General features: G+C 36.6%; 1 protein-coding gene across 1 annotated transcript in view; it reads left to right on the top strand.

Moving 5' to 3' along the window:
• The window catches only part of LARS1 (leucyl-tRNA synthetase 1), a 68,173-nt gene that overhangs the window by 4,180 nt on the left and 42,154 nt on the right, over window positions 1-21,839 (top strand). The window contains exons 2-12 of the mRNA XM_036846366.1: window positions 2,147-2,265; window positions 4,573-4,660; window positions 5,063-5,143; window positions 7,070-7,207; window positions 9,684-9,845; window positions 10,485-10,597; window positions 16,359-16,422; window positions 18,380-18,447; window positions 18,567-18,792; window positions 20,756-20,843; window positions 20,926-21,002. Coding sequence (XP_036702261.1) covers window positions 2,147-2,265; window positions 4,573-4,660; window positions 5,063-5,143; window positions 7,070-7,207; window positions 9,684-9,845; window positions 10,485-10,597; window positions 16,359-16,422; window positions 18,380-18,447; window positions 18,567-18,792; window positions 20,756-20,843; window positions 20,926-21,002 — 1,224 coding nt within the window. The remainder of the gene's footprint in view (window positions 1-2,146; window positions 2,266-4,572; window positions 4,661-5,062; window positions 5,144-7,069; window positions 7,208-9,683; window positions 9,846-10,484; window positions 10,598-16,358; window positions 16,423-18,379; window positions 18,448-18,566; window positions 18,793-20,755; window positions 20,844-20,925; window positions 21,003-21,839) is intronic.

The following is a 21,839-nucleotide window of genomic DNA, read 5'->3' as shown; positions in this document are numbered from 1 at the left end:
CATGATTAGTGCTATCATAGAGGTAATACTGGTAGGTAGGAACATATTAAGAATGGTACCTGATACTCTCTTGTGGAATCAAGGCAGGTGGTTAGCTGAGACCTGAAGGATGAGGTAGCCAGGCAAAGAGATTGGTGGGGTATGAAGGCGGAGAGAAGAGCTTGAACAAAGGCCCAGAGGGGAGAGAGGGAGCTTGGCACACTTGGGAAAGTGCAGGTGGCTTAATAGGCCTGGAGTGGTGGTGAGAGGGAAGAGGGAGGGGCCTGGCAAAGATGAGATAAGAAGGGCCTCGAGTGCCAGGTTTAAGAGTATGGTCTTTATCCAGAGAGCAGTAGAGAACCTCTGAAGAGGAATTGACTTGATCAGATTTGTGTTTTGATATAAGTTCTACTCACAGCAATTACGATCTGGTCAGGATTTATAGAAATAAAAAATTTACTTGTCATTTTTATTTTCCTTTGGTGCTAGAGAAACTTATGTCCATGACTTTTCAAACGTGGAATTCTTTTTTATTTCCTCTCTGCCTTTGTGGCAGGGTTCTTTTAATCCATCATTGCACCTCCCCTTGTAAGCTGACATTTCATCTTTCTGTTGCTTGTCCTCTTCTATCTTAAACTTGCTTAAAAAAATAAAAAAGGAATAGTAAACTTGATTTACTAATCAAATCCTTTGATTTAAAATAAAGAAAACTGAGGGAATTCCCTGGCGGTCCAGTGGTTAGGACTCTGCGATTTCAGTGGGGAAGCCTGGAGTTCAATCCCTGGTCGGGGAACTAAGATCCCACAAGCCGTATGGCATGGCCAAAAAAGAAAAAAAAAGAAAAAGAAAAACGAAAAAAAAGACAGAAAGAAAAAAAAACCCAAAAAACTGAAAATAGTAAAACAGAGTTGACAACTCTGTGGTATATTTGTACTGAATCTTACCTAATTTTAGTACTCTTATTTTTATTACATAATACGCAAGATATATTTAAGATAGTTATTGAAGAAATAGTGGTAAGTTTAGGGTTTTTTTTTAATTGCACAGAAGTCCCATTTGCATAGTACTTCAAATTTGTGTAACCATTTTTAAAAATAGCTGTCTAAAAATCCAGTATATCTGTGATATGAGTAGAAAGCATGTTTTAAATTGTTGGGTGGAAGGACAGAGGGAGACACGACATGACTTGGCAAGGTCACTTGCCCAGTAGGTTGTAAAGGTATTCAGTATAAGTAGAACCAGGGTATTTTCTCATTTGAAAATGCTGCAGAATCTGGAAATGTTAGCATGTAAGAAGGGGAAGAAAATCTAATTTCGGCTCAGATAATTTTGTACAAGAAAATAAAATTCTAGAAACTAGTGTTAAGTTTTCAAAACAGAATTAGATTGTGTATGGTCCATTGGTGTCCAGCTTTCACAGTTGCCAGTTACATAAGTCCCATGTTCCACCTCGGCTGTAGCACACGTGCTTTTAGTAGCTAATTCTTTTTCACAGAGTCACAAACTGAGAGGGAAGTTCTAATCCTTCTTTTTCAGAGTTAGAGTGATCATGAATGTTTTTTCCTTTTATTTTCATCCAAGGGTAGCATAAGGGATGATGGGAATGTTGCCAGGTAGATCCAATATGCTGGAGGCATGTTTGCCATTCTGTTTCATTTTAATTTCATATTAATAACCTGTTAACCATTTTGGAGAGAAGTTCTTCATCAGCTTCCTTGAAAAAAAGAACACGCAGATGACTAATCCTCTCTCAGCCTCTACCCATTAGGCCTCACCATCCTCCTTTGGTGGGCATAATTGCAGCTGGGCAAGCAGGCACTGCACCATCCTATGCTTTTCTAAGTATTCATCTATTTTAACTAAATAGGAACATTTGACAACGGTGTTATATTGTAGTATCTAATTAAAAACAAGTATTTCACAGCTTTTTTATGTATTTAAGTAATTCTTTAGTCATCCCTTTGACATCCCAAGTGGATAATCCTATAAGGTCATGATAACCCTAATTTTTAGTCTTACTCATTTAAATTTCAGGATAACCATGGAAAAATTAATCTGTCAGTAAACAGCTCAGTTCTGTGTGAAGTCAGATTTTTTTTTTTCCTTTTTTTAAAGCAAGTCTGCTGAAATATAGAGTGTATTATTCTATCTCTTTTGTGTCCAATAGGAAAGAAAAAGAACAACCAAAGTGGACTTCTTGAAGAAGATTGAGAAGGAAGTTCAACAAAAATGGGATGCCAAGAAAGTGTTTGAGGTCAATGCATCTAATTTAGAGAAACAGACTAGGTGAGTAATAGTTTGTGAAATTCTACACCTTGTGTCTCCAGAACCATTGGCTGCAGAAACTGCTCTGTGGAAGGAATAAGGCAGATTGTATTTACAATGTCTGAAACAGGCTGAAGGAGGTAACTTCCACTTTCTCTATTTCAAATTAGCATTCTCTTTCCTATGGAATCTTAAAGGATTTTTTCCTACGTAAAGGTTTTTTTAAAAACTAATATTTTTCATAGTTAGACAAACGAAAATGTTTTGAAGTTTTATCTTTGCTGACTGATAAAGCAAGTCATTCTGTTATGGAGATTCATATTATAGTGATAATTATCTCCAAAGGCACGGAATATAAATTTTGAAGGATTTCTGTATTTAAAGATCTCATTTTATAAATCTGTATTGCCTTGTTGTTAAGAATTGTTTATTAGAAGACAGACCATAGATAATGATATGATACTGGGGAAAAACAAAGTAACTGCTGCAACACAGTACCACAGTAAATATCTGCATCACTTATAAGATGCGTTGCAATTTCAGATATGTTGGAATGTAGAAAAATGTGCTTCTTAGAGTTGAGGAAATGCACTGACAACAATAGCAATAATAGTAGCTAATACTGAACAGGTATTATTCAATACGCCAAGGCAGTAGGAAATATGCCATTTTTTTAAAAAATTTATTATTACTTATTTATTTATTTATTTATTGGCTGCGTTGGGTCTTCGTTGCTGCACGCAGGCTTTCTCTAGTTGTGGAAAGCGGGGGCTACTCTTCGTTGCGGTGCGTGGGCTTCTCATTGCGGTGGCTTCTCTTGTTGCGGAGCACGGGCTCTAGGTGCGCGGGCTTCAGTAGTTGCAGCACGCGGGCTCAGTAGTTGCTGCGCGTGGGCTCTAGAGCTCAGGCTCAGTAGTTGTGGCGTACGGGCTTAGTTGCTCCACGGCATGTGAGATCTTCCCGGGCCAGGGATCAAACCCATGTTCCCTGCATTGGCAGGTGGATTCTTAACCGCTGTGTCACCAGGGGAAGCCCCGGAAATATGCCATTTTTTAACATGCATATTCTCATTTAATGTTCTTAGTAACGCTTTAAGGTTACCAGTATTTTAATTTTTGTTTTATTGATGAGTATACTGAGACACAGAGAGGTTAAGTAACCAGCTTAAGATTGCATAGCTAGGAATTGACAGGGCTTGGACTTCTTATCAGGACTTTCTGATTCCAAACTGAGACACAGAGAGGTTAAGTAACCAGCTTAAGATTGCATAGCTAGGAATTGACAGGGCTTGGACTTCTTATCAGGACTTTCTGATTCCAAAGTCTATCCTTGCTACTAAGCTACACTCTAATGGAATTTTTTTTTTCTTTTTTTTTTAAAGAGAGGAAAAGAATTTGCTCTAATACACAGTCTCTGGTGTTATACTTTAAACTATAATTTGAAGTTTCTATTTGGTTCTAGAACTTTGGTCAAATCTAAGGTAATTTAAAGTAATCAAAAGTGAATTAGAAAGTGCTTTTGCTCAGTGAAAGAAAATGAACTGAAGAAACTTAGAAACATAACATTAAATGAAAAAAGCTCACAAGTGAGTGAAACTAAATGATGTATCGTTTAAAGGCATAGACATATGTGCAAACTATTCAAAAACAAAAGAATGACCAAAGTAAATTTCAAGATAATGGTTCTCTCTGGTGGGAGGGTGGGGAGTAGCACACAGGTAGCTTCAGTGAGTTCATAAGTTGGATGGTGTGTTTACAGGTGGTCACTTATGAAGCACACGTGTGCTTTATAACTTACGTATGTCTGTTAGATACACTTGATTCATAGAAAAAAGGAGTATAACATAATACGTTAAGCAGCTTTAAAAAGGTGCTTTTTAAGGGAATTTATCACATATCGTGTAATTTTGAAGATGTTTTATTCTACCTGAGGGACTTTGAATTGCTTTATATATATCTAATGAAAGCATATCTCATTTAATCAGTAAAACAGTAAATTAATCCAGTCTCCCTATTAATTTTTTTTTTTTTAGTATATCATTTTTAACTCAGTATTTTAGCTTAAGTTAAACCTCCAATATTTACTACAAGGATATTTAGTTCTTTAATAGCCACCTATAATATCTTAGTTTTTCTAAATCAAAAACAATTTTCAATTTTAGAGAGCTTATAATTTCTGGATTTATAAATTTAATTTTCACTGTCTGTTTAATAACTAAAATTTAAACAAGTTATTTATAGTAACTGTCCTCATGACCCCACCCGTAATTATAAAAGGAATTTAACATTTTCTTTTTTGTACTTTCTTTTTTACATGATTGTTTTGCAGCAAGGACAAGTACTTTGTAACCTTCCCATATCCATATATGAATGGGCGCCTTCACTTGGGACATACATTTTCTTTATCCAAATGTGAGGTAAAGCTTCCTCTATGTTTAATATAATGGGATGGGAGGGTCTTTAATAAATACTGTTTCAAAGAAAATGGCATCTATATAATTTATTTCCTGTTAAGGGAACTTAGAATTCCTTAATTTTAAGCATGGTTTTTATGTTTAAGTAATTTAATTTTTCTATTTTCACATGCTGTATGTGTGTGTGTGCAGGGGTCTAGGTATGTATACATGTTCTTAAGTAATTTATAGGTTGGTGAAAAGACAGAAAAAAAAGGATAACTTTGGAATGACTATAAAATCTAACTGGTATTCTAAAGGAAGATGTGAAGAGGAAAACAAAACTGATGATCTTCGTGAAAAGTCAGAATTTTGTATTCATCTAGCATTTAAATTTGTAGTTTAAATTTAATTTTTTTTCTGTAGTTTGCAGTAGGGTACCAGAGATTGAAAGGAAAAACTTGTCTGTTTCCCTTTGGTTTACACTGTACTGGAATGCCTGTTAAGGTAAGATTGCTTTTGGGATTGCTTTGTACTCTTTTTAGCTTAGAGCAAATAGTAATATCCAGTTCAAGAGCTTGAAATAGGGTTTTCAAATATGTACTTCTATATTACGTTAAAGTGTTTTTTGAAGTGAACTGAATTTATTATCGTGAAGATTAATTTTTAGAAAACATTTGGAGAAGTGCTTAAAGGGCACACATTAAGGTCTAAGTGATTTCTAAGTAATGCTGATATCTTTTGGTTCCTTATATATTCATATTTCTGTTTTAGAATTAGATAATAACTACTAACAAGTAAAATGGGCAGTGTTTTATGCATTCATGATGCATATAGGCTGTTGGAATAAAATAATAAACAGTTCTATCATATTTTGGTCATTTTTGCAAGTGTCTTAAATTTGTCATAAATTTATAATAAAAATAATTTTTGATAAACTATGGGCAAGAAAACTACAGTTGAAAGGATTCCCTAAATCCTTGGGAATTGGGAAATATAACTCATTTCTTTTTATTCTCCAGTCTTTTATTTTGAAAAATGTCCAACCTATAGGAAAGGTAAAACGATAGTACAGTGAGCACCCGTGTACCCTTCACTTATAGTCACCAAGTATTAACATTTGCCACAGTTGCTCTAGTTCTGTCTCTCAACATACAATACATGCACACTTTTTTCTCCCTTTTTCCGTGAATTCATTGAAAGTAAGTTGGCAGACATCATGACGTGTCACCCCTAAACATGGCAGCTTGTATCTGTTGAGAGCAAGGGCGTTCTTCTACATTGTCATAGTCCCATTGTCCACTCCACGAAATTGAACATTGTTGTATCCTTTCTGGTGTTTTTTTCCTTTTTATTTTGTGGATCACACTTTGCATTTGGTTATCACCAGTACTACATCGATGAGGTTGGAACTTCCCACTGTATCACATCAAAAGACATATAATGGCAGCTTGTGTCATTTTAGTGATATTAAGTTAATACTGCCAGATTTCCTCATTCTAAAGGTAGCTTTTCTCTTTTCTAATTAAAAAGTAATCTGTGGGATAATCCCTTACGAGCCTCTGAGTATTTGGTTACCCAGTAACTCAGTGCTTTTAGCATCCTTTCATGATCCTTGTCTTTCAGTTATTGAATTTGTGGTTGTAAAATGGTGACTTTCTAGTTGTCTCATTCTTTCACTATTTGTTAGCTGAAATTCTTCATGGAAGTGTCCCCTCCCTTTTTTTGAAATTCACAATTCTATATTTGTATTTTTCTCATAACACTGTCTACTTGGTGTCATCTTTGTTTGTGACAGTGGACTCATTATGGTACAGCTGAAAAGAGCTGGGGTTGTAAGTGCAGGTTCATGTTGTAATTCTGCAGCTTACTAGCTTTATAACCTTGGATAAATCCCTTCATCTTTCAGGGTTTGTTTTCTAACTTAATGTCTGTCCTATCTACCTAAATTTCAGAGTCAGGTTTTTTTTAAAAAAATAAATTTATTTATTTATTTATTTATTTATTTTTAGCTGTGTTGGGTCTTCATTGCTGCGCGCGAGCTTTCTCTAGTTGTTGACGAGCGGGGGCTACTCTTTGTTGCAGTGCGCAGGCTTCTCATCGCAGTGGCTTCTCTTGTTACGGAGCACGGGCTGTAGGCATGCGGGCTTTAGTAGTTGTGGCACGCGGGCCTCAGTAGTTGTGGCGCGAGGACTCTAGAGCGCAGGCTCAGTAGTTGTGGCACACGGGCTTAGTTGCTCCGTGGCATGTGGGATCTTCCCGGACCAGGGCTCAAACCCGTGTCCCCTGCATTGGCAGGCAGATTCTTAACCACTGCGCTACTAGGGAAGCCCCAGAGTCAGTTTTAGTTGGCCATAGAAACAACAAAAAAACTCAAATTGTTTCCACCTTGAATTTTTAACTTAACCATCTCTAATGTTGTGTTTTTTGTAGGCATGTGCTGATAAATTGAAAAGAGAAATAGAGCTTTATGGTTGCCCCCCTGATTTTCCAGATGAGGAAGAGGAAGAAGAAGAAGTCAGTATTAAAACAGAAGATATAATAATTAAGGATAAAGCTAAAGGAAAAAAGGTTTGGTGGTTTGATGATACTTATCTTGGTTGAAGTTTTATATTTATATTTGTCTGATTTATATGTACATTCCCAGTACTAGCGTAGTACCTGACACATAAAAAATACTCAGTAATTTTTAAAAAGTAATAAAGCAGAATTATCTTTCTCACTTTTTGATTACCTTTTTTCCCCTTTTTACTTTATTTTGAAATAATTTTAGACTTACAGAAGAATTACAGGATTGTACAGGGTTCCCTTAGAATCTTAACCCAGTTACATCTTATATAACCATGGTACAGTTCTCAAAACTAAGAAACCAACATTTGAACAATACTGTTTAATAAACTACAGACTTCATTTGGATTTAACAGTTTTTCCTTAATGTCCTTAGTCTGTTCCAAGATCTAGTCCAAAATCCCATTTTGCATTTCCTTGTCATGTCTCTTCTTCTGTCTTCCATGATCTTGGCACTTTTGAAGAGTACTGGTCAGATAACTTATAGAATGTCCCTCATTTTGGGTTTGTCTAATGCTTTCTCATGAGTAGATTAAAGGTGATGTGTCTTCAATGCGTCATATCAGATAGTATAAGATATTGATATATCTTATTACTGGTGATGTTAACCTTGATCATTTGGTTTAGGTGGTGTCTATTAGGTTTTTCTCCTGTAAAGATTTCATTTTTCCCTTTGTAATTCATGTATGTTTTGGGAGAGATACTTTGAGGCTATGGAAATAATACCTTTTTTTTTTTTTTTTAAACCATTGCTTTGTATACTTTATTTTTTTAAAATTTTTATTTATTTATTTATTTATTTTGGCTGCACTGGGTCTTAGTTGTGGCACTCGGGATCTTTGTTGTGGCATGCAGCATCTTTTAGTTGCGTGTGGCATGTGGACTTCTTAGTTGTGGCATGTGGACTCTTAGTTGTGGCATGCAAACTCTTAGTTGTGGCACGCATGCAGGATCTAGTTCCCTGACCAGGGATCGAACCCGGGCCCCCTGCGCTGGGAGTGCGGAGTCTTACCCACTGGATCACCAGAGAAGTCCCAATATCTTGTTTCTTTTTATATATTTGCTCACTAATTTTAGCATTGATCAGTGGATCTTCCCTGCAACGGTTATTGCTGCATATTTTGTTCTAATGGTGATTTTCCGTTTCCCTCATTCCTTCTACATTTATTACCTGGAATTCTTCTGAAAGGAAAAGTTCCTTCTCCCCCATTTACTTGTTTATTAATTTCTTTTTTATATCAGTGTGGATTCATGCATATTTATTTATTCTTTGGGTTATAATCTAATCCTATTGGGGTTTTTTGAGTTATTGTTATTGCTCAAATTGTTCTAGCAATGGCCATTGGGGGAATCTTTTAGGTGGGCTCCTGTGTCCATTTGACATGCCCCCAGCTTTTTTTCTTTTTTCTATTTCTTTCTTTTTTTTTTTTTTTTCTTTTTTTTGTTTCTTTTGAGCACTTCTATACTTTCAGGTGTCACAAGATGTGCCAGGCTCATTTTGTATTTTCCCTGTTTTAGCCCCAGAGTCAACCACTCTTTCAAGGAGTCCTTTTTCCTTTTATTGAAATATGGTATTTAGAAACTAAGTTCCGAGTGCTAGTTATGCTCATTGTTTCTAGGTCCTCTCAGTAGAAAGAGCAAGGAAATATATGTATGTCTACTAACCCGCTTATATGTACGTGTCTGTATTTATTTCTTTATACATTTTTAAAAATTTCTTTATATTTTTTTAAATGAGGTTTTTTTTTTAATTAATGTAAACTCTTCCTTCCTTTCTTCCTTCCTTCCTTCCTTCCTTTCCTCCCTCCCTCCCTCCTTCCCTCCTTCCCTCCCTCCTTCCTTCCTTCCCTTCCTTTCTTCCTTCCTCTCTCTCCCTCCCTCCTTCCCTCCCTTCTTCCCTCCCTCCCTCCTTTCCTCCCATCTCTCTCTCACTCTTCACAGTGTATCGTTGTGTTGGTTTGACAAGTGCATGGAGTCATGTTTCTACCACCACAGTACTATACAGAGCAGTTTCCTCAGCCCCCAAATTCCTTGTCCTACCTTTTTATATAGTTTAGCCTTTTTGACTACCTCCAGTCCCTGGCATGTGGTTACCTTTTTGATATTGGTAAATATTGGAAAAGGAGGAAACTCTTGTTAGCAGCTTATTCATAGCTAAAAAAGGTGCATATGGTATTTGAAAAAAGGAAATAGTGAAGGTTTGGTGCTAAGATCTTATCTTTGTGATGATAATTTTTTATGGTTCCACCTCTGTATTGATAGTTGTCTTTGGTGTCAGAATCCAGGTATCAGACTATACGGTTTGGCAAACAGAACAGTACATCCAGATCCTGCAGTATTCTGACATGTCAACAGTATTGTCTTAGATTTTAAAAAACTACCAAATAGGATTATTCACTTAAAATTACTGTGGTCCTGGAATTTGTTAACCGGTTGTTAGTTGTTCTTTGATGGAGTTTGGTTTTGCTGTTATTTTCAGAGTAAAGCTGCTGCTAAAGCTGGATCTTCTAAATACCAGTGGGACATTATGAAATCCCTTGGTCTGTCTGATGAAGAGATAGTCAAATTTTCTGAAGCAGAATATTGGCTTGACTATTTCCCACCACTGGCTGTTCAGGATCTGAAGAGAATGGGTTTGAAGGTATGCCCATCACCCCCAGAGTGTAAGGAAATATGAAAAATACATTCATATTTGTGTGATTGAATGAGATTTGGACTACCTCTTAATTTAGAATAATATATTCCAGTAATGACTTGGTACTGTTCTTGTCAGATTAGAACCACATGGGCCTCAATGTAAGCAATGAAGTACTTCAATATTTGTTGTTTTGGAATGTATATATGTATATTAACAATTAGTAGAAAGGAATTCTATTCAAAGAATATGAAGAAGCCCACAACATTGTAAATCAACTATACTTCAATAAAATTTTAAAAAAAGAAGATATGAAGAAGCCCAAGTGTAGCTTGAATATTTAGGGATACATAAAGGTGTTATGTAAATGCTCCTTCTTAATTTATTATAATTCCTGTATGTTTAATAGGTAAATGTGTGTGTTTAAAAACTTACATATTAAGCACAAATTAACATAATAATTGTGGCGTATTATATATTTAATAGGTGGAACTTGAAAGTTTTTGGTTTGCTTTTGATATTTTTGATATAATTCTAAGTTGGGAAATAAGGAGTAGAAGAGTAAATAATTGATTCATGGGAATTCCTGTTCATAGAGACCATATAAATTTCTCAAAAATTACCTTTTCCTTTCTCCTTGTGTAGGTAGACTGGCGTCGTTCCTTCATCACCACTGATGTTAATCCTTACTATGACTCGTTTGTCAGGTGGCAGTTTTTAACATTAAGAGAAAGAAGCAAAATTAAATTTGGGAAGCGGTGAGTTTGTTGTCCTTCGGTATAATAAAGTAAAAATCATGTAATTCCTGCATTGTAATTCAGTGTGCCCCGGAGTCTACTTTTTTCCATTATCTTTTCTCCTTTTATAATTTCTCTTTTTGTTCTCTTGTTTCCTTTGTATTCCTTTTTGTTTGGCTGGTGTCTCAGTTTCTCTGAGCTGCTTAGTGTTTGTGACAAATAGAACCAGGGAGAATAGGGGTCTCACTAAAAATTCTCTCTTATGGTCTCACTGAAGATTCTCTCTTATGTTCTCACTAAAGATTCTCTTAAGTATTCTAGCCAAGTAGAAAAATAATTTTATTTGTGTTTTAGTTTATCTTTTTGCTCTATAAAATGTTCTATAAAGTTCCTTGATTATATGGACTCATTAAAAGCTATCTGCATTTTTTTTTTAATTTTTTAATATTATTTATTTCTTTATACAGCAGGTTCTTATTAGTCATCAATTTTATGCACATCAGTGTATACATGTCAATCCCAATCGCCCAATTCATCACACCACCATCCCCACACCCCCTGCGGCTTTTCCCCCTTGGTGACCATACGTTTGTTCTCTACATCTCTGTCTCAACTTCTGCCCTGCAAACCGGTTCATCTGTACCATTTTTCTAGGTTCCACATACATGCGTTAATATACACTATTTGCTTTTCTCTTTCTGACTTAACTTCACTCTGTATGACAGTCTCTAGATCCATCCACGTCTCAACAAATGACCCAATTTCGTTCCTTTTTATGGCTGAGTAATATTCCATTGTATATATGTACCACATCTTCTTTATCCGTTCATCTGTCGATGGGCATTTAGGTTGCTTCCATGACCTGGCTATTGTAAATAGTGCTGCAATGAACATTGGGGTGCACGCGTCTTTTTGAATTGTGGTTTTCTCTGGGTATATGCCCAGTAGTGGGATTGCTGGATCATATGGTAATTCTATTTTTAGTTTTTTAAGGAACCTCCATACTGTTCTCCATAGTGGCTGTATCAATTTACATTCCCACCAACAGTGCAAGAGTGTTCCCTTTTCTCCACACCCTCTCCAGCATTTGTTGTTTGTAGATTTTCTGATGATGCCCATTCTAACTGGTGTGAGGTGATACCTCATTGTAGTTTTGATTTGCATTTCTCTAATTAGTGATGTTGAGCAGCTTTTCATGTGCTTCTTGGCCATCTGTATGTCTTCTTTGGAGAAATGTCTATTTAGGTCTTTTGCCCATTTTTGGATTGGGTTGTTTGTTTTTTTAATATTGAGCTCCATGAGCTGTTTATATATTTTGGAGATTAATCCTTTGTCCCTTGATTTGTTTGCAAATATTTTCTCCCATTCTGAGGGTTGTCTTTTCGTCTTGTTTATGGTTTCCTTTGCTGTGCAAAAGGTTTGAAGTTTCATTAGGTCCCATTTGTTTAGTTTTGTTTTTATTTCCATTACTGTAGGAGGTGGATCAAAAAAGATCTTGCTGTGATTTATGTCGAGTGTTCTTCCTGTTTTCCTCTAAGAGTTTTATAGTGTCCGGTCTTACATTTAGGTCTCGAATCCATTTTGAGTTTATTTTTGTGTATGGTGTTAGGGAGTGTTCTAATTTCATTCTTTTGCATGTAGCTGTCCAGTTTTCCCAGCACCACTTATTGAAGAGACTGTCTTTTCTCCATTGTATATCCTTGCCTCCTTTGTCATAGATTAGTTGACCATAGGTGCGTGGGTTTATCTCTGGGCTTTCGATCTTGTTCCATTGATCTATGTTTCTGTTTTTGTGCCAGTACCATATTGTCTTGATTACTGTAGCTTTGTAGTATAGTCTGAAGTCAGGGAGTCTGATTCCTCCAGCTCCGTTTTTTTCCCTCAAGACTGCTTTGGCTATTCAGGGTCTTTTGTGTCTCCATACAAATTTTAAGATTTTTTGTTCTAATTCCGTAAAAAATGCCATTGGTAATTTGATAGGGATTGCATTGAATCTGTAGATTGCTTTGGGTAGTATAGTCATTTTCACAATATTGATTCTTCCAGTCCAAGAACATGGTATATCTCTCCATCAGTTGGTATCCTCTTTAATTTCTTTCATCAGTGTCTTACAGTTTTCTGTATACAGGTCTTTTTTTCTCCCTAGGTATTTTATTCTTTTTGTTGCAGTGGTAAATGGGAGTGTTTCCTTAATTTCTCTTTCAGATTTTTCATCATTAGTATATAGGAATGCAAGAGGTTTCTGTGCATTAATTTTGTATCCTGCAACTTTACGAAATTCATTGATTAGCTCTAGTAGTTTTCTGGTGGCATCTTTAGGATTCTCTATGTATAGTATCCTGTCATCTGCAAACAGTGACAGTTTTACTTCTTCTTTTCCAATTTGTATTCCTTTCATTTCTTTTTCTTCTCTGATTGCCATGGGTAGGACTTCCAAAACTATGTTGAATAATAGTGGTGAGAGTGAACATCCTTGTCTTGTTCCTGATCTTAAAGGAAATGCTTTCAGTTTTTCACCATTGAGAATGAGGTTGACTGTGGGTTTGTTGTATATGGCCTTTATTATGTTGAGGTAGGTTCCCTCTATGCCCACTTTCTGGAGAGTTTTTATCGTAAATGGGTGTTGAATTTTGTCAAAAGCTTTTTCTGCATCTATTGAGATGATCATATGGTTTTTATTCTTCAATTTGTTAATATGGTGTATCACATTGATTGATTTGTGTATATTGAAGAATCCTTTCATCCCTGGGATAAATCCCACTTGATCATGGTGTATGATCCTTTTAATTTGTTGTTGGATTCTGTTTGCTAGTATTTTGTTGAGGATTTTTGCATCTATATTCATCAGTGATATTGGTCTGTAATTTTCTTTTTTTGTAGTATCTGTCTGATTTTGGTATCAGGGTGATGGTGGCCTCATAGAATGAGTTTGGGAATGTTCCTTCCTCTGCAGTTTTTTGGAAGAGTTTGAGAAGGATGGGTGTTTGCTCTTCTCTAAATGTTTGATAGAATTCACCTGTGAGGCCATCTGGTCCTGGACTTTTGTTTGTTGGAAGATTTTTAATCACAGTTTCAATTTCATTACTTGTGAATGGTCTGTTCATATTTTCTATTTCTTCCTGGTTCAGTCTTAGAAGGTTATACCTTTCTAAGAATTTGTCCATTTCTTCCAGGTTGTCCATTTTAATGACATAGAGTTGCTTTTAGTAGTCTCTTAGGATGCTTTGTATTTCTGCAGTGTCTGTTGTAACTTCTCCTTTTTCATTTCTAATTTTATTGATTTGAGTCCTCTCCCTCTTTTTCTTGATGAGTCTGGCTAATGGTTTATCAATTTTGCTTATCTTCTCAAAGAACCAGCTTTTAGTTTTACTGATCTTTGCTATTGTTTTCTTTGTTCCTATTTCATTTATTTCTACTCTGATCTTTATGATTTCTTTCCTTCTGCTAACTTTGGGTTTTGTTTGTTCTTCTTTCTCTAGTTCCGTTAGGTGTAAGGTTAGATTGTTTATTTGAGATTTTTCTTGTTTCTTGAGGTAGGCTTGTATAGCTATAAACTTCCCTCTTAGAACTGCTTTTGCTGCATCCCATAGGTTTTGGATTGTCGTGTTTTCATTGTCATTTGTCTGTAGGTATTTTTTGATTTCCTCTTTGATTTCTTCAGTGATCTCTTGGTTACTTAGTAACGTATTGTTTAGCCTCCATGTGTTTGTGTTTTTTACGTCTTTTTCCCTGTAATTCATTTCTAATCTCATAGTGTTGTGGTCAGAAAACACGCTTGAAATGATTTCAATTTTCTTAAATTTATTGAGGCTTGATTTGTGACCCAAGATGTGATCTATCCTGGAGAATGTTCCATACACACTTGAGAAGAAAGTGTAATATGCTGTTTTTAGATGGAATGTCCTATAAATATCGATTAAATCTGTCTGGTCTATTGTATCATTTAAAGCTTCTGTTTCCTTATTTATTTTCATTTTGGATGATCTGTCCATTGGTGTAAGTGAGGTGTTAAAAGTCCCCCACTATTATTGTGTTACTGTCGATTTCCTCTTTTAGAGCTGTTAGCAGTTGCCTTATGTATTGAGGTGCTCCTATGTTGGGTGCATATATATTTATAATTGTTATATCTTCTTCTTGGATTGATCCCTTGATCATTATGTAGTGTCCTTCCTTGTCTCTTGTAACATTTTTTATTTTAAAGTCTATTTTATCTGATAAGAGTATTGCTACTCCAGCTTTCTTTTGATTTCCATTTGCATGGAATATGTTTTTCCATCCCCTCACTTTCAGTCTGTATGTGTCCCTAGGTCTGAAGTGGGTCTCTTGTAGACAGCATATATATGGGTCTTGTTTTTGTATCCATTCAGCAAGCCTGTGTCTTTTGGTTGGAGCATTTAATCCATTCACGTTTAAGGTAATTATCAATATGTATGTTCCTATGACCATTTTCTTAATTGTTTTGGGTTTGTTTTTGTAGGTCCCTTTCTTCTCTTGTGTTTCCCACTTAGAGAAGTTCCTTTAGCATTTGTTGTAAAGCTGGTTTGGTGGTGCTGAATTCTCTTAGCTTTTGCTTGTCTGTAAAGCTTTTGATTTCTCCATCGAATCTGAATGAGATCCTTGCTGGGTAGAGTAATCTTGGTTGTAGGTTCTTCCCTTTCGTCGCTTTAAGTATATCACGCCACTCCCTTCTGGCTCGTCGTAGAGTTTCTGCTGATAAATCAGCTGTTAACCTTATGGGAGTTCCCTTGTATGTTATTTGTTGTTTTTCCCTTGGTGCTTTCAGTAATTTTTCTTTGTCTTTAATTTTTGCCAATTTGATTACTATGTGTCTTGGCATGTTTCTCCTTGGGTTTATCCTGTATGGGACTCGCTGTGCTTCCTGGACTTGGGTGGCTATTTCCTTTCCCATGTTAGGGAAGTTTTTGACTATAATCTCTTCAAATATTTTCTCTGGTCCTCTCTCTCTTCTCCTGGGACCCCTATAATGCGAATGTTGTTGCGTTTAATGTTGTCCCAGAGGTCTCTTAGGTTGTCTTCATTTCTTTTCATTCTTTTTTCTTTATTCTGTTCCGTAGCAGTGAATTCCACCATTCTATCTTCCAGGTCACTTATCTGTTCTTCTGCCTCAGTTATTCTGCTGTTGATTCCTTCTAGTGTAGTTTTCGTTTCAGTTATTGTATTGTTCATCTCTGTTTGTTTGTTCTTTAATTCTTCTAGTTCTTTGTTAAACATTTCTTGCATCTTCTCGATCTTTGCCTCCATTCTTTTTCTGAGCTCCCGGATCATCTTCACTATCGTTATTCTGAACTCTTTTTCTGGAAGGTTGCCTATCTCCACTTCCTTTAGTTGTTTTTCTGGGGTTTTATCTTGTTCCTTCATCTGGTACATAGCCCTCTGCCTTTTCATCTTGTCTGTCTCTCTGTGAATGTGGTTTTTGTTCCACAGGCTGCAGGATTGTAGTTCTTCTTGCTTCTGCTGCCTGCCCTCTGCTATCTGCATTTTAAAAGCAAATTTTTATTTTACAGTCTTCTGTTTCATACCATAAAGCAAAGATCAGTGAATATTTTTCAGTGGTCTTACCTTTGATGAAGGCAGAAGGCTTTCATTAAATAACTATGTTGGCAGTAGAACTCGCCATAAAAGCATAAAAATGATGTAAACATTTGCTCAGTTAGAAGTTTTAGTTAGAAGAAATATTGTGATGGTTAGGAGCAACACTGACAAATATGTTAGGATAAAACTTGTATGTTATAATAATATTTGTCACTTATTTATTTTTTAGGTATACCATTTATTCTCCAAAAGATGGACAGCCTTGTATGGATCATGACAGACAAACTGGAGAGGTAATTATTTGTGCCATAGAGTAGCTATTGTAATAATTTTTTAAAAAAATAAATTTACTTATTTGTTTATTTTTGGCTGTGTTGGGTCTTTGTTGCTGCGCGTGGGCTTTTCTCTAATTGCGGCAAGCGGGGGCTACTCTTTGTTGTGGTGTTCGAGCTTCTCATTGCGATGGCTTCTCTTTGTTGCGGAATACGGGCTCTAGGTGTGCGAGCTCTAGGCGCGTGGGCTTCAGTAGTTATGGCGTGTGGGTTCAGTAGTTGTGGCATATGGGCTTAGTTGCTTTGCGGTATGTGGGATCTTCCCGGACCAGGGCTTGAACCCGTGTCCCCTTCATTGGCAGGTGGATTCTTAACTACTGCGCCACCAGGGAAGTCCCTATTGTAATAATTCTTAATATGGGCATAGAGTTCAAGAAATAGATTAGAAACCTAAAAATCACTTTATTTCAGTGCTGAGTTGTATAGTCATGATACTCTGGTGGCTGTTAAGCCAGAGGCAGAATGTCATCATAGGTACCTGTATCTTGTCGAGGACCTTGCTACTCCAAGAGTAGCACTAGGTTCAGCTGCATCAGCTTGTGTTAGAAAAGCACGTTTTTGTTTGTTCGTTTGTTTTTTGTTTTTGTTTTGTTTCTTTGGCTGCTCTGCCTGGCTTGTGGGATTCCTCGACCAGGGATCGAACTCAGGCACTCAGTAGGGAAAGCGCAGAGTCCTAACCACTGGACCGCCAGGGAAATCCTAGAAAAGCAGATTCTTGAACCTCACCCCCAAATTGCTGAATCAGAAGCTCTGGGGGTGGGGCCTAGGAATCTTTTAACGTGTTCTCAGTGTGATTCATATGCCTGCTAATGTTTGAGAAGCACCGCTTGGAGAGTGCACTGCTCTAAAAGGAGATCATGAGGAAAGGTAATGAGATATGTGGTTAACTGATATATGCAGATTCCATTTATACTTGCTTTGGTCACATGCCTACTTACTTATTTTCAAAGTACTTCCAGCCATGCATGACAGAGGTTCATTCTACATTCCTGTAGGACACATTAGTGACATTATTCCATGTAATACTTGAATGAAGTAAGGGTAAGTCATTTGCCTAAAGCCTTGGCACAGTAAATCAACAGCAATGCCAGGATCTGAACTTCGCAGTCCCTATGAGTGTGTCATTCTTTGTTACCACCTTTGAACACATTTGTAGTCTAGCAACTACCTTTCAAAGTCAGCCTTCAATTATGATGTAACTTACATGACAGAAATGAGCATTAATCAAAATTTTGAAAGATTTGAGAGCCTTCAGAAGGCCCAGTTTACTGACTATGTTAAGCTTTAATATAGTCAGTGGTAGCAGTATTCTAAATTTCAGTAGTACATCATAGATTTTCACAGCATTTTCCTATCATTATCTTAGGTGTTCCTCAGGACAGTCCTGTATGAGGCACAGTGCAGTTATTTTACAGATGAGGAAATGAAGGCTTAGAGTGATTGTGACTCCTTGGGTCAAGCCACAAGTAAGGGCCCAGGCTAGGTTTTGAATGCACATCATCTGACCCCTGGTCCAGTGTATGTCTGTGATGACTGCTCTGTAGGATTGATGTTGGTTGTATCTTCTAACTCCGATTTTGGCAAACACTATTTTGGCTGATTAATCTAAGTCACTTCATTTTTTTTTCCGCTGTTCTTCCCTCTCAAGGGAGCTCTTAGCAAATCTTACTTAGTACAGTCTGGGCCTCCTTGATCAGTTTTGGTGTGGTGTGGGGTGGGATGGTGGTCTTCAAGTCATTTTTACACATTAGGCTTCCATGTGGTCAACACACCACTGGCAGTCTCTTCATTGGAAGAAAGAATTATTCTAACAATGCAGGAACCCATCTTAGAAATGTGAATCAGATCTGTCACATAGATTAGTAGGTGTAATCCAGGCCTTTCTTTCTCCCTTGAATTTTTGTTTTATTTTGTTTAGGGTGTTGGACCTCAGGAATATACTTTAATCAAGTTGAAAGTGCTTGAGCCATACCCATCCAAATTAAGGTAGGTTTGCTACCTACCTTAATAGGTAGAAGAATTGTTGCTTCATCTTTTTGAAATATCAGATAGTTGTGATAGAATCCATAACATTTTTTGCATAAATGTATATTTTTTCTTCTTAGTGGCTTGAAAGGGAAAAATATCTTCTTGGTAGCTGCTACTCTCAGACCTGAGACCATGTTTGGACAGACAAACTGTTGGGTTTGCCCTCAAATGAAGTACATTGGATTTGAGACAGTGAATGGAGATATATTCATCTGCACCCAAAGAGCCGCAAGGAATATGTCATACCAGGGCTTTACGAAGGACAACGGAGTGGTGCCTGTTGTTAAAGAGTTAATGGGAGAGGTAAGTTGGGTAGTAGACTTTATTTTAGTGCATGAATTTAGAGGAAAATGTCAAAAATGAAGCTTGAGAAAAGAACATTTAAAAAAACATTTTAATTGAGGTATACGTTACAGTCAAATGTGTTAAGTCATAAATGTGTATATTTTTGGTGCATTTTCAAATGTGTATACAGTCATGTAAGCACCACCCAAATCAAGATATAGAACAGTTCCAGCACTGCAGAAGGTGCTGTCATGTCCATTTCACATCACTGCTCAGCCTGCTCCTCCAGAGGTAACCAGTGCCATGACTTCAGTCACCAAAGATTAGTTGCTCTTCTTGAACTTTACACAGTGGAATTGTATAGCCTGTACTTTTTTGTGTTTAGCTTCTTTGGCTCAACATGATGCCTGTGAGATTCATCCATGTTGTGTGTAGGAGTAGTTTGTTCTTTTTTTTTTATTGCTGTGGTGTATTCATTGTGTGACCATATCAGTAAAATAGTATTTTTGAATCTTACATTGCAGCTCAGTAACTATCTGGTTGAAAAATACAGATAGTCCTCCCCGAGAGATTTAATAGCTGTGGTAGACATTATATTACCTTTTTAATATGATTACCTGCCTTCCTGGAGTGGAATTGCAGCTGCTTTTTTTCTGAAAAGGAAGTCTTGGTTGATCTTAACTAAATCTAGATGGCTGCATAGCTCTTATCCTTAGAGTTAGTTTATTTACTTATTGGTGTTTCTGGGTGTGTTTTATTCCCTTTGGTAAATGCTGATCATTGGTATCTTAATAAATAATCTTTTAAAAGAAAAGGATGGGTAGAATACCATCTCAGTTCTCCTTTTGAATTGGAGAGTTTATTTATTACTTATTTTGTAAACTTATTTTTTGACTAGGTTACTAAATATTCATAAGACTCAAAATTCAAAAGACGAAAAGAGGGAATTCCCTGGCAGTCCAGTGGTTAGGACTCCATGCTTTCACTGCCGAGGGCACAGGTTCAATCCCTGGGTGGGGAACTAAGATCCCGCAAGCTATTCAGAGTGGCCAAAAATAAAAAAAAAAAGACAAAAAGATCCACAAAATAGTCCCAGTCACTCAATTCTCCCTTTCATAGGCAGTCAGTAAAATCACTGTCTTGTGTATCCTTCCAGAAGTATTTCATGTGTATACAAGCAAATACATATATATATATATATATATTCTTTTGCCCTCTTTTTTACACACAAATGGCAATGTATTTTATCACATTGTGTTTTACTTTCTTTTTTACTTAACTATAACTTGGTAATCATTTTATCAGTAGGTAAACATCTTCCTTGTTCTCTCTTTTTCTTTCTGGTTGTGCCATGCAGCTTAAGGGATCTTAGTTCCCTGACCAGGGATTGAACCTGAGCTCCCTGCATTGGAAGCGTGGAGTCTTAACCACTGGACTGCGGGGGAAGCCCCGCAAGCTGTTTGTTGATATATGAGAATATGGGTCCAATATTATCAGATCTTCTGATTTTTTCTTTTAAGATACATCTTTTTAATTCAGTTTGTCTTCCTAATTATCATTTAAAATAGAGATACAGTATTCTATCTTGTTGATGTTTCATATTTTATTAAGTGATGTTTTTATCATTTAAAGTTTTAGTTGTTTCCAGGTTTTGGCTAATGTAGTTAACACAGCATTGGGGAGATTCTCAAAGAAAAAATAATTCTTTTTCCTTTGAGGTAAATTCTTAGGATTGGATTGCTGGGTCCAAGTTGGATTCCTATATTGTTTTCCTCAAGCAATGTATAAGTGTATTAATTTCTTCACAACCTTGCAAGATTTGGGTATTATAATTATTTTCAATTATTTTTAGTCTAGTAGGTATAAAAGAATGAGTGTTGTTGATTATTAGCTTCTCAGGGCTTAAACTGTTAACATTGTTTTAAATTTTAATGATTAGAATAAGTTACTTCTGCTTTATGCTCATCTTTTTCTTACATAGGATATTCTTGGTGCATCACTTTCTGCGCCTTTAACATCTTATAAGGTGATCTATGTTCTCCCAATGCTCACCATCAAGGAGGATAAAGGTAAAGAGTTTATTTCTTTCTAGAAATTCTTTGGGAAACACATTCTGGTTATATTAGTTAATTCTACATTTTCTTTTATAAGGTACTGGTGTGGTCACAAGTGTTCCTTCTGACTCCCCCGATGATTTTGCTGCCTTCAGAGACTTGAAGAAAAAGCAAGTGAGTATCTGTATCTCATGTTCATATTTCCTCTTCATCATCTCATTGGTTAGGTACCACTGAACTAATTATTGGATTAGGCTAAAAAGCTATACATGTATCTTTGAAATGCTGCCTTTAACCTGTTTCTTGATATTTATATGTTTTTCTATGATTTGAATTTTAAATATTGATGTAAAATTTATAGAATCTTTTCTTTTGTTTTGGCTGTGCTGTGTGGCATGTGGGATCTTAGTTCCCTGACCAGGGATCGAACCCATGCCCTGCTGCCTTGTAATCATGGAGTCTTAACCACTGGACCGCCAGGGAAGTCCCCATAGAATCTTTTTTTTAAGACTTATTTTTTTAGAGCAGTTTTAGGTTCATAATAAAAATTGAGAGGAAGGTACAGAGATTTCCCATATACCCCCTGCTTCAACACCTGCATAGCCTTCCCCATTATTAGTATCACTCACCAGAGTGGTACATTTTGTTTCTTTTTACTGAAGATGAACCTACATTGACACATCATAATCACCCAAAGTCCATAGTTTACCTTAGGGTTAACTCTTGGTGTTGTACATTCTGTGGGTTTGGACAAATGTATAAATGACATGTATCCATCATTATAATACACAGAGGATTTTCACTGCCTTAAAAATCCTCTGTGCTCCTTTTGTTTGTCTCTCCTCCCTCCCACCCCTGGCAACCACTGATCCCTCCCTCCCTTCCTTCCTTCCTTCCTCCCTCCTTCCCTCCCTCCCTCCGGGTCTTAGTTGCAACATGTGGGATCTTCGTTGCAGCATGCGGGATCTAGTTCCCTGACCAGGGATCGAACCCTGGCCCCCTGCATTGGGA

Source organism: Balaenoptera musculus, chromosome 3 (assembly GCF_009873245.2).
Source record: "Balaenoptera musculus isolate JJ_BM4_2016_0621 chromosome 3, mBalMus1.pri.v3, whole genome shotgun sequence".
Taxonomy (NCBI): domain Eukaryota; kingdom Metazoa; phylum Chordata; class Mammalia; order Artiodactyla; family Balaenopteridae; genus Balaenoptera; species Balaenoptera musculus.
Note: the sequence above shows the minus strand (reverse complement) of the source record. Positions and strands in the feature narration are given on the sequence as shown.